This window comes from Hydra vulgaris, chromosome 08, assembly GCF_038396675.1.
Source record: "Hydra vulgaris chromosome 08, alternate assembly HydraT2T_AEP".
Taxonomy (NCBI): domain Eukaryota; kingdom Metazoa; phylum Cnidaria; class Hydrozoa; order Anthoathecata; family Hydridae; genus Hydra; species Hydra vulgaris.
Genome location: NC_088927.1, coordinates 58852501 through 58865793, shown reverse-complemented (window position 1 = coordinate 58865793; position 13293 = coordinate 58852501). Strand labels below are relative to the sequence as shown.

At 28.4% G+C, this 13293-nt stretch overlaps 1 protein-coding gene across 2 annotated transcripts in view; it reads left to right on the top strand.

Annotated features, from left to right (window-relative positions):
• LOC100200909 (dual specificity mitogen-activated protein kinase kinase 4) overlaps positions 1 to 13293 on the top strand; it is a 48003-nt gene that overhangs the window by 9452 nt on the left and 25258 nt on the right. For both annotated transcript variants that reach the window (XM_065804027.1, XM_065804028.1), the window contains exons 2-4: positions 1095 to 1158; positions 1611 to 1752; positions 1991 to 2039. In XM_065804027.1, the coding sequence (XP_065660099.1) occupies positions 1149 to 1158; positions 1611 to 1752; positions 1991 to 2039 (201 nt within the window). In that variant the 5' untranslated portion in view covers positions 1095 to 1148. The remainder of the gene's footprint in view (positions 1 to 1094; positions 1159 to 1610; positions 1753 to 1990; positions 2040 to 13293) is intronic.

Sequence of the window (13293 nt, the reverse complement as noted above, 5' to 3'; positions counted from 1 at the left end):
GTGACAAATTTGTTTCTAAAAGAAAACAAAAATTGTTTACAAAAACTGAAAACCTTGTTAAATAAAATGCAATTCCTACATAAAAACAATGTTTCATACCTTCTCTTTTGTTTTCTTATTAATAGCAACATCTTTGCGTCCTGGAGCCATTCTACTAATATCTTCTCGCAAATAAAAATCAAGAACTTTGCAATTAACATTGTCCAAACCGGCTGATCAGTCAGGGCCTGATTCTGAAATATCAGAAAGTAGTATGTTTTCACGTTTACGAACTTCTTTTAAAAGGTATTTTCTTTTGTTTGAATCGGCAGGTAATACTGAATTAATTTTTTTAAGTGCCTTTCCAAAACTCTGCGGAGATAAAAAGGATTGTTCAATATCAGATGTAGATTGGTTCATCTCTCGCTTTCGCTTCTTTCTTTTGCAATCTTTTCGACGTACTTCCTCCTTTTCCTTTTCGCTCATGTTAGCTCTTTTATTTTTCATTCGATTAGTTTCAGCAATCCGATATTCTGTATGCTTCTTTCTAAAAATTTTCTGAACTATTGAATGCATAACTTTGTTCATTTTAATTCTAAATTCTTTTAAGCAACTGTTATCAATCTAACTAATTTATACTCAAACTAATTAATTAGCAAATATGCGATTCAAACGTTATAAAGCCAAAGGAAAATAGTTATCACGCACAGATGAATATTTGTCCGTGCGTGATATGTCTGTGCGTGATGCAAAAAAACAATGCTAAAATGTCGTAGAAGAAAAAAAAAGCTTATATATTTATATATATATATATATATATATATATATATATATATATATATATATATATATATATATATATATATATATATATATATATATATATATATATTCCTTTGGAAGCGTTATTAAATGTACTTAAAAATATATGAAATTGCTGTTTTAAAAAATTTGTTGAACTAGAAAAAGTGTGTCTAATAGTGCTAGAGTAGAAATACATAATATGCAATCTATTTCAGATATTACCATGCTTATCTAAACATGCATTTAAGGTTGTATATATATAACTTAACTATAAATATAACTTGCTGCTTTATTCATTTACTATATTTTAGATTAAATTATACATAATGAAATCAATTATTATCACCCACTAAAATTCAATTAAAATGTCATCTGGTAAGATTTTCTTTAAATTGGTTTTTGTTTTGTGATTTTTTTAAACCTTAAATGTTTGTAAGTTTTTTGTAGTGGCTTAAGTTTTGTGTTTAATTTTAGGCTCTGGGGAGATCTAAGTTCTGGGGGTTTAGATATAAAAATAGTTTGTTTCTGTAGTTGTCATTTTCTCAGATTTAGGATTTCAAGTTGTTTAAATTTTTTTATTTATAAATAAAATTGAGTAGAATTAAAGTTAATTAAAACTTAATTTAGTTTAAATTCTTTAAAAGTAGAAATGTAATGAGTTATAGTTTAATGTAAAAATTTTATTTGTTTTCTATTAAAAATAGTATTCTTTGCTTATATATAAAAGATTTTTTTTATTGAAAATCGTTGTTGTTATTATTTAGTAAAAAGTACAATTTTATAAGTACAGATCAATCACCATTTTCAATTCCTTTTTTTTTTTTTAGGTTCTGTTGGTCGATTAGGATTATCTTTAAATGATCTAAAAATTGATCGCAGTTCAATGTGTTTGAATTTTAATCAAAAAGGAAATGTGAAACCAAGTGTGGCAGTTGCACCGCCACAACATCAGCATTGTTCACATAATGTGTGAGTTTTCTCTTGCTTTTTATTTTTAAACCTCCATGGTATTTACAAATTATCTACTTATATTCTCACTACACAACAGAGCAAGCATAATAACAAGCATAACTACTAAGTAAAGTGGTGACAAAATAATTTTTAGAAATGAGATTTGCAACGCTGCTAATATCTCACTATTTTGTATTTTTTTAGTTTCATATATTTACCAGAAGTTTTTTTTTACATTTAATAATTATTGATTTAGAGTTCATCTTTTACAAAGTTCATCTGGGACTTTAACTATTAAAGATGAGGTAAGATTTTAATTTATTTAAAAGGCTTCTCTTTTTTTAATTGTTAATTTACCACTCTTTCCACCCTATAATTCCAAAACAGAAACCTTGATTAATCAGGCTGCTGCACAGATAAGCAAGTTATTTTCTATATTTCCTTGGAAAGAGTAGTTTTGAACTTCCTACCTCTGTTTTACAAAGCAAGCACCAGTATTTCATTATCAAGTTACTGCAATTATGCTATTAACCACCATTGCCTAGTATGATGTCGGTTTTAGTTTTAACAAAAGAATATTTTGTCTGCAAAATTGTTATTTATTATGTAAGAAAAAATAAAATGAAAAATGAGAAATAAAAAATAATAATGCAAAAATAAATAATGTGCACAGCTTCTTGACTCTAGAAGCATCTCACCCTTAGAGAGGTAAATATTGTAGGAAAAAGAGTCTATGTGACCTGTACAACAGTACTGATCTCCCATGTACTGAAGTAAAATAATTGCAATTTATTATTATGTGTTTGAAAATAAAATTTAAAATTAAGAATAATAGCAATTGAATAATTAGTAATTTTGTTTTTAATATTTTGTTGTTCTTTATACTATTTTCTTAAATGATTGTGTTGTTCGCAACAGTCAATTACAATAGTAGTAACAAACCACTGGCTGCAAACCACTATTTTAGTTATGAGTTGCCAGTAAACAAAAAATATTATTTAAGAGCACGAAAACAATTGACAGAAGACTTAAAAAAATCCAAACTATATCAGTGTTGTGATTCTAATGTGCGTCACTAATTTGTCAATAATTAGCTTTGGTAATTATTAACAAAAGTCACACGTTGTATATTTTTATTATTATAACGTTTTGTATAACGATTATTAATTGTTGACAAAAGTCACAAGTTGTATTTTTTAATGCTGTATATAGTGAACAATTTTTTATTAAAATGTTGAGGTTGTTAATAAGTAATAAAAACATTTGAAAACAAAATGGCTTCTAAATGCGTTGAACCAAAAGCTAACCAGGCGTGTCCATTATCTCCGCAATTTGAAGATGGACAGCCAAAGTGATTTATTCGGCAGATGACTTCTTTCTTCGTGATAAACAATATTACCTCAGATCGGCACGTAGTATACTTGCTCGCTGCTCTGCCGTCGAAGATTTATGAGACAATGGAAGAATTAACAGCACCTGAAGTGCCAGAGGACATTTTGTACGAAGAGCTGGTAGCGAAACTGGAAACGTTGAAAATAAGAAAATCATTGTTAATTTCACGGTATAAATTTGGGAAAACTTATGGTGGCAATGAAGAATTGATACAGATGTTTGCGCATCAAGTAATCCGAGCAGCTCAAGAATGCAAGTTTTTGCCTTCAGAGAGAGACAGCTGACTTTGTGATCAATTCATTATTGGGATTGATGATGGTGCTCTTCTGCGTGCTATTCTTCGGGGAGAAGATGCGTTGAGCTTTGACGATTGTGTCAAGACTGTATCCGTGGTTGTACAAACTAGATTAGATGCGGCATGTTTATCTGTAAATGAAGAAGTAAATGTAAGTTACTGAACAACTGGGACTGTAACGACAAGTTAAATACAAAGAAAGAAAGAAATGTGATGTTTCAAATGCGAATCATTAAATCACTTTGCATGTGAATGTACCTCTTTATGCAAGAAATGCTCGCAAAAACATGCTGCGAAGAACTGCTACAAATGTCAACAAAACCAGGAAACTTAAATGGGACAATTTTGCATTAGGTATTTCTACAAGAACTCGTCCCGAAACAATACTGCCTACTATTGACTTGGTAATAAACAGAAAAAAAGCTACAGCGCTTGTGGATACTGGTTGCTCGCAATCAATCATCACCAAGAAGTTACTGCCATCTGTCTTTAAAGTGATTCGTGTAGTAGATGTTGCAACAATGGGCGGAATAATTTGATGTGAAGAAGTTGTTGCTAAAATACATCACCCAATGAACGGGTGCTTGGTGGATGCATTGGAGTTATGTGTGGATGAAGTAATAAACAAATATGACATGATTATGGGTATGGATCTATTAAAGTTGTGTGGTGAACTGAAAATTGGTACTGGAAAATTGAAATTCTGTAATTCTTTGATTAAGTTGTCATCAACACCGCGTGTTGCGACAATTGAAATTGAAACAAGAAAAGCTTATTTTGATGGCAAAAGAAGGCTTATTTTGATGGCAAAAAATGGATTGTAAGTTGGGAGTGGGAAAACAAACCTAAATTAAAAAACAGAACAATTCAGTATAGCATATCTAACCAACATCATGAGGCGTTCAACAACGAAATTAATGAATGGATTAAAGAAGGTATACTTATCAAATATGACAACAAAATTCTGGGAAAAGCTAAAGGATTACTACTGTTGATGTGCGTCATTTAAGATAATAAAAAGAAGATAAGACCAGTACTTGATTATCGCGAACTTAACACCTATGTAAATACCTCTACAAGAGATGCGCATGTCATCAATGATGCAATCTGCATCTCTTCTAAGAGGTATTGTCAACAAAATTTAAAGACAGGATAAAGTTAAGTTAATCAAAAGTTAAATGAATAAAAGCTTTTAGAGTATAAAAAGACAGACAGCAAAAGGATATCGCTTTGCCAAATGACAACTGATGCAAGATTGAGTTTTGGTTGGTGAAACAAAAAATAAAGGCATGTTTGAGCAACAACCATAATACTATGAGTAGAAGAGAGCAAGATATGTAACCTTGTGATGATAGGGCAGATGCTTTGACTTGACAGTCAACCTAGGTTTAACAACATCTACAATACATTTTTGGACATATTTTTGGTCTAGTAAGGGCTTTTCTTCAAGAACCACTCCAAAATGATAAAAGTATTTTACATAGAGACAAATAAGAGTTTTATAGGGTAGAGAATGAAATCGAAAATTAGTATAGGAAGAGCAGGGTACAGAGAGGAAATTTAACACATGCTAAATTTACTATGGGTTGTTTATATTCAGTTGTAAAAGATAATCCAAGAAGACGTAAAAAAGAGGACTTATAAGAGAGTTACCATTCATTAATATACAACACTGAGATAATTTATTAGCAGTAAACAAATGGGTTTTGTGGATTAAACTTCATTAGCCATTTCTAGCCTTAAATAGTCACAGAAACAGATTACATGTGATCAAAAAATGATGCCATTTTTTTGTTTTTTCAGCTAATTCAGATGTAAGATTGTCAGGAAGATCATTAATGGAGATGAGAAACAATGCAAGACCAAGGATAGAGCTTTGTGGTACCCCAGAAGATACTTGAAATTAAAAATAACTATAATACTATGCACAGTGGGACAAATTTGAGTTTTTGTGCCAAAATTATTTTCGTAGTTTTTTTATTAGAATAGCTATATTTACAAATAAAATGCATAAATAAAGTAAAAAACATTTAATTATATAATATAAAAAAAAATATTAAAAAAATTAATTATTTTGGTGAAAAATACGAAATATTTTTAATGGACAAGACAACTTTTATCAGTATAAACATTAAAAATATTACTTTTCGATGCATGTATTTGTCATAAAATAACTTTTTTAGATTTATATTTACAAAACTTATATTATAACAGTAATGAAAGATTTTGTAGGTATTCTTTGTGTACAAAACATCTTTTTTACATGTTCAGTATTTCTCATCAACTGATCATTAACCGAAGACCATCTTTTGTTATAACTTTTTTTATTGCAAAAAGTTGCAAAATATTTATAATGCATGGCTGTTTACATACATTTAGCATGAGATTTACATAGTCAAATGTTTGGAGGATATTGGAGGATAGTTTATCTGATACCTAATAGTAAAGATTAGTAGCAAAAAAAATATTGAAAACTCTCTGTTTTCGATGCATAAAAACTAATGATTACATTTACATTAAATTATTTTTAAAAGCCTGAGCGAAAAAAAGATTCTTAATTAAAATAATAGAGTTTAAAATGAAAGTCAATAAAGTTAATTTAAAACAATAGTAGCGTAAGAAAGTTGATAAATAAAAAATGCTTAAAATAATATTTAATGTTTTTTTAACTAGATATTTCCTCTAATGAAGATGTCTTCACCATTATGACAAATTTTCACTGTGCAATGCTAATATTAATTTTTTGGTATTTTGGCACACTCCCACTGAGCTATGGTTAAAAAGGAAAGATTGAGTAGATTTAAAAAACTTCTAAAATACACAATAGGACTGATTAGTTAAGTAAAGAATTTTTATTGAAGAGAGTTCTAGACTGTAATAGTAATGTCGTCTTGATAACAAGGAATAGAATCACAAGTTTAAAAAAAATTTAAAAGAGAAGTAATTTAGCAACAGAAGCTAAAGCAGAAGTGAGTCTGAAGAAGAAGTTAGATTAAAGAAGAATAATTAGATTTAGTGAGATATTAGAAAGTTCTCTTAGCTTTGCTTAAAAATGCAAATCCTACAAGGCAGCAGAGGGTAAGTTGTTCTGGATTACAGAAGATACCAGCAGCGGAGTGATTGTGATGATCTTGAACCTGACCTAACTTAAGTTTTTTTTACATAATGAATTTGCCTAGTAAACTTATGTGAAAGAACCTTATCTATATCTATATTTTGTTTATTTATAGTTTTATTTTTTTATTGATTAATTTCTTTAAATCAATCTCTATATATTACTGCTGAACTTAATAGTGTTAGTAGTAGAAATAGTTATTAGTGTTGTTAGTGCTCATTCGAATGTGTTTGACATAGAAAACTTGGCAGCCATTGCAACTGAGGTAGTGGTGAGAAGATTTTCATTTGAAAATTGCATTGCATCAAGCTCTCCTTAATTTTGATCTATAACATTTATTTCCGTTAAAAAAATCATTATATAGTTTTTAAAATTTTTGTTTAACAACATGCCATCGTGGCCAAGTGGATAGCGCTGAGCTTCTAAACAAGTAAGCCGTGGTTCGGTCCTACCACTGGCGACTTTTTTTAAAATTTTTTTGATTATTTTAAAATACAAAATACTTTTAAAGTTTTATAGAGATTATATACAAACATATGTAACAATATTATACACTTTAACAAACAAAAAGATTTTAAACAAGCTAAAATTTCTAAAAACATTAAAACACCGAGAGAAAAAGTTTGTTGCGTATGTGTCATTATAGAGATACTTATGTTATTAATGTACTGAGGTAATTAGTCCTAATAAGCTGTGGATGATCTGAAAAAATAGTTGTTTGAAACTTAATAAAGAAAAAAACTTAATAAGTCTTGCTACTCCAGAAGGTGCTGCTATGGAGGCAAAAAAAAAAAAGAGCCCGTAGCTAAAAAAAATTTTCTTTTGACTATTATAAGTTTTTTTTGCTACATTTATTTTTATTATAAATATATGCTACAGCTGTTTTTCAAAACGCCTTAATATGCTTATTATGTATTTCGAGAAAAGTGCAATTAAAAAAAATTATTAGGAGAAACTTTTTGTAAAACCTTTTTTGAAATGAATAATTTTTATGAATTTTTTCAGAACTCTTTGAAAATATGTATTCAATAACATTTGTAGACCTAAACTGGCTTATTTTGTAAAAAAATCTAAATTGACTTTTTTTACCTTAAGGTTTTTTTTACCTTAAAGTAAAAAATGGCTGCAGTATGGTTGATACAACGAATATGTTGAAAAGAGATAATTTGTCGCAAAATTTAAAAGCTCTTAACAAAAGCCACTAAACCAAAAAAACTGAAAGTAATTGCAGTTCAGTGCACTTAAAAAGTATAGTTTATTGCAATTCAGTGCACTTAAAAAGTATAATGTATTGGTGTTAGCAAAGAAACATAAATCATTTTTAATTTTAATATAAACTAGTTTTTTTTCAGACTTTGTTGCGCTTAACCATCCCTATACAAACAATATATGTATATATATATATTTTTTTTTCTTTCTTTTTTTCTTTTTTTAGATTATTCACCTCCCCAAGGCCCGAGGGGGGCCACTACAGTCGAGGAGGCTACTCATTTTTTTTTTTTGTGTTTTTTATTTTTTTATTTTTTAGTTGTTATTCGTGGTACAACCCTCTCTCAACTCTTTAACTCCGAAACACGAATCTTGCCGAGCAAGGCCGCTGCGCGGAGAAACTAAGTTGAGCGCGGTACTTCCAGGGACATGGTGGGAGTCGAATTCCGAACCTCTCGCTTACAAAGCGAGCGCTCTTACCACTACACCACTACCGCACATAATATAATATATATAAATAATATGTTACTTGTTTATATATATTGTTTATAAAATGTAAAAAATCCATTATATAATGTTTTATTCAGAATCGTATGTAATATAAGTAAACTTTTCTAATAATTAAAAATCTTTTTTGCTCAAGCTGTTTTGTTTTGATTTTTTTAGGTTAGCCCGTCTCTTGATAATTTCTGATTGCTAAAATTACGTCATCTGCTTCTTAGACCTTTAAAAATGATAGTCGAGGCTTTTATGTAAATCTTTGAAGCTACGATTTTTTTTTCGTATATTACGTCACTTTGTGGGAAAAAACTAAAAATAAGATTTTATTTAAGTTTATAAAAAAAACTCCTAATAAAGATATATGGAATATATTTTTATGGATATATTCTAATAAAGAAACCGACATCAATGCGCAAAATTTTTTTGGCTTATCTTTTAGATTAGCGTTCAATATTATTCTTAAGTTTTTAATCATAATCATTAAAATTAACTTTTTTTTTTATGACTATGCTTTAGTGGTCTAAGATCTTCTTAGTTCCATTTGTATAGCATTACATACAAACTTCTGTAAGTGTAAACGTCTTAAACATATGTTGAGTTTGCAGGCATTATATGGAGTTATCGCATATAATATATATATATAATATGAGAAAACTTTAAAATTTCATTTTAAATTTTAGAAATCTTTTTTGCTATATTATTTTTTTTTTGCTATAAATACATAAACAAGATTGAAGAAATTTCAAAATTTATTACGCAAAGAGGAGGTCTTAAACTCGCCAAAACAACTCTGATGACAGTGCACTTAAACACTGAGCTATCAATGAAATGCATTTAGCAGAAAAACAAACTTAATTATATGTCTCTTATATGCTCTACATGTGAGGAAAAGTTGTGCATGCTAATTTTTTTGCTCTTAAATTTTTTTTTCAGAACAAAACTATTTTACTATAAAGTATTAAATTAAATAAGGAATAGGTATAGAGATAATCAGTGTAGAATAGATATGTATAGAAATGGTAGGTTTGGTAAAGACCCGTATTTTATGGATCCAGAAAGCTAGGATATATAAGGAAAAAGTATTAAAAAGTTCAGTTTGGGATAGACTTACAAAGACCCGTATTTTTATGGGTCCAATCTCAGCTAGTAATAATAATTACAAAAGTAACTGCCACAATTCAATACAAATTTCATTTTTTGAATTTATAATGTTTTATTATTTTATAACATTTAATATATAATATTTTAATTTATATTTTAATTTATGTTATTTTATAATATTAATTTTTTTATTTTTGAATTTAAAATTTTTTATTTTATTGAACATGTTTGATGAAATGGACTGAGTGAGCTTGATCTGTAATGACACTTTATTACTGATAAGTCAATGATTTGAGGAGGTTGGTTTCGGACTGGCCCTTCTTTAGCGGGCTCAGTGATCCTTTTTTGTTGCTTTTCATCTCGCAAGTCTGTTTTATTATATTCCTGAATGTTGTTGAGCGTTCTCCTGGCTTTTTTTTGGTAATCTTGCGTGGTGAAGGTATTAGCTGATAAGGTTGTTTGTGTGAGTTTATGTCTTTTTCAGTTTTTTGTACATTGTTAAAACCAAATCAACAAATACATGTTGGTTTAAGCCATTTAAAACTTATTTTACTAAGTTTAAAGTCAAACCTTGGAATTTGTAAACTAAAATTTATCTCCCTACTAAACTCACTTTAATGTATTTTATCGTGCATCAGGAACTTAGGAGAACTTCCATTGTATTGTATATCTTTAATCTAGTGATACCCTTCCCCCTGACTAATTATGTTAGTCAAAATATGTTCTCTTAATAATTTAGGATACTTTCAGGTGTTTTCTATAATTTCTATTTTATGCTCTCCAAATACAACATTACTAACCAATCACCTAACACTTTCATCTTCCAATCAATTAACACTTTCTCTGACCAATAACATTATTATTTACTGAGGCTTAGCTTGAAGAACATTTTTCTTTTCATTGATTAACTGCAAAATATGTCATACAACACCTGTGTACAATTTTACAACTTACACGCGCTCATTAAACTGGTCATTGGAATTACGCACAATATCTTTCATAAGACTTATTCTTATTCAATATCAAACTATGGTAAAACTTTCATCTTAAATATTTTTTATTTTCTTGTGTGTTTGATTGCCTTAAATTCGTACTTTAGTACTTTGGAATAATATCACATAAGTTTTTTTCTCCTAAGGCTACTTCTTGCATAACGTGTTTTATTAACTTTCTTAAAAGTATATCAGCGTACTTTGTTTAAAATGGAACAAGATAGGGAATTTGGCTGAGCAGTAGTATGTCCTTACAAATGTTGCAACATAAGAAGGCTTTGACGCAGAAGTAGAGATGGGTTTTACTTGCTTGTTAATTAATTATTATTTGTTATAAATCAATAGTTTCAAAATCAAAAGTTTCAAATCAATAAATTTTATTTATCCTGTTACAAAAAAAAAATGCTTAATGCTTTTAACTGGATATAAATTGCCAGACCATAATCAAGCCTGTAGGGAAAACTAATTTCAAGAATATTTTTAGTATATTTTGTGTAACAAATTTATACAAAGATGATTTTTTTAGTCTTGAAATAGCTTTTTAACAAAAGTTTTTTCAATATCATTAAGTATTTAGATTGATCTCAGAATGAATGTTGATTAGAAATAGTGATGTGCAGGGTACCCAGTTGGGATCAGGGGACCCGGTAGTTCAGTTGTTTTCCCAGGTACCCGGAATCAACCATTTTGTTGCAGTACCTGGCACTGGGTATCTTGAAAGAACTTTAAGTGCTGTAACTATTTGCTTAAGTTGTTCTTTGAACTGTGTCGAAATTATTATTAACAAATTTGTTTTTTGTATAAATTTCAACCAATAAACTTCTTGGTATAAATTTAAGAGTTTTATGGAGTCGATTGCTCAAAGCCCTATTTACTCAATATAGTGCAGGCTTGGAAACGTTGTAACTGACCACGCATATATATTTTTTTCTTTACAATTATACCACAGCTGTTTTAATGTTTTAACAATTTAAATGCAATAAAAAAATCGTAACATTATGAATAACTTTTAATCTTTGATCTTTTTTAAAGATTTTATTTTACCTGATGGCTTTAAATAAAATAAAAAATTAGTTATAGCTGTTTGTTTTAAATAAACGCTTTTTGATTAAATTAAATATATAAATTTTTTTCATGTATTTTTTATGATAATTTAAACATTTGAAACTATTTTTGTATGTCTTTCTAAAAATGTTTCAAAAGATTTTTTTTTTTTTTAAGTAACTTAAAATTATGAATAAGTTAAATTAAAATCTTTCCGTTGCAATTGAATGATTTATTTTTTTTGTTTTTGTTTTTACAATGAATTGTTTAAAAGCTTTTTTTTTAAACTTGACTTTTAAAAGAGTACATTATTATTAAAAAAAAGTTTTTTCTTACAACTTTAAAAAAAAATGTTTATACAATTTAAAAATATTATATTTTATTCTTTTCAATAATTCAATTTCACTTTTCAACAATTTAAATAAAATTTGTTCCATTATTAAACAATTATTAGAAGTAGTTTGTAAAAGCGTTTTGCGTAACTTTAATATAATGTTTCAAAAGATAAGTTTTAAAGTAGTTTATTTTAAACACGGTTAAAAATGTCACAAAAAGTAATTTTCTCTTTGAGTTCGGAATTTTTATCTTTTTTCATTAGTTAAAAATTTTTTTTTTGTAGTTTAAAACTTAAAAATGCTTAGCTAAACTGTTTAGCTTAACGTTTCTTTTTTCAGCGTATTTCTGAAATGTTTAAATCATCAAAACATTTAAACAGTCATGGTCAAGTTGTCAACAATAAAAATCATTTGCAAGGTCAGCATTAGCGTTCGATCACACGCCATTCCTGTCCAATCCTGATGTGTCTCACTTGAAACATTTTAAAAAAAAAATTTTGCAAAGTAATTAAAATATATTGCAAAAAGGAAACTGATTTACACAGGTGTTTAAATAGCATCTTTTTATTTTGTGAGAGAGTTTTTTTAACTAAACTATTTTTTGAAGTTAAAAGTCAATTGTAGTTTTAAACCTCTTGATGTTTTCAGCGTTAGCAACTTCAGACGATAAGTTATTTCAGATATTAACAACCCTGAGTGAGAATGAATATTTATGGACATTGAGTTTACACTTTAGTTTGGGTAGTTTGAATTTATTACCTCGAGTGTAAATATAGTTGTTTATTAAAAAGAAACTTGATATATTTAGGCAAACTTAATTAGTGCAAATTAGTCAGCATTATTTTGTGAAAACAGTTCAGAACTATAGACTTCACAAATTTTTATTCCAACTTTTTAAAATAGACCAGGTGCCGGGTACTCGGACTTGGACCCGGTATTATTTTCCGGGTACCCGGAATTGGGAACTCCGCATAAACTGGTTCTGCCACATCTCTAATTAGAAATAATTACCTAGTTTATGAGTAGTAGGTAAATATTTTGTTAAAGCAAAAAATGTTTAAAGAAATTGTTGATAGTTTTAATTTTTTTTTGACAGTTGAGAAATTCACCATTAAAGGGATCCCAAACCTCCGAGACATGTTGTGTTCATGTTAAAGAGAATGATTCGGCCAAAAAATTTTTTGATTAAAACAAAAGAATAAATAAGTATGAAGAAAAATTTTTTATTTTAGTTGAAGCTCACCTTCTCTGTTTTATTGAAGTCAGCACAATATACGCCGCAATCTACAGACTTGATATTTTATTCAAATTCGTTTTATTTGTAAGAGTTTTATTACATGGCGTCATTGACTTTTTTGTTTGTTTTCATAATCAATCTCTTAAGCAAACAAAAAAATCAATGGCGTAATGTACTGAAACTCTTAGGAATAAAACGTGCTTGAATAAATTATCAAGTCTGTAGATTGCGGCGTATATCATGCTGACTTTTAGGCCTGCAATAAAATGGAGAAGATGAGCTTTGACTAAAATAAAAAAGTTAATTTTTCTTGGTATTTATTTATTCTTTTGTTTTAA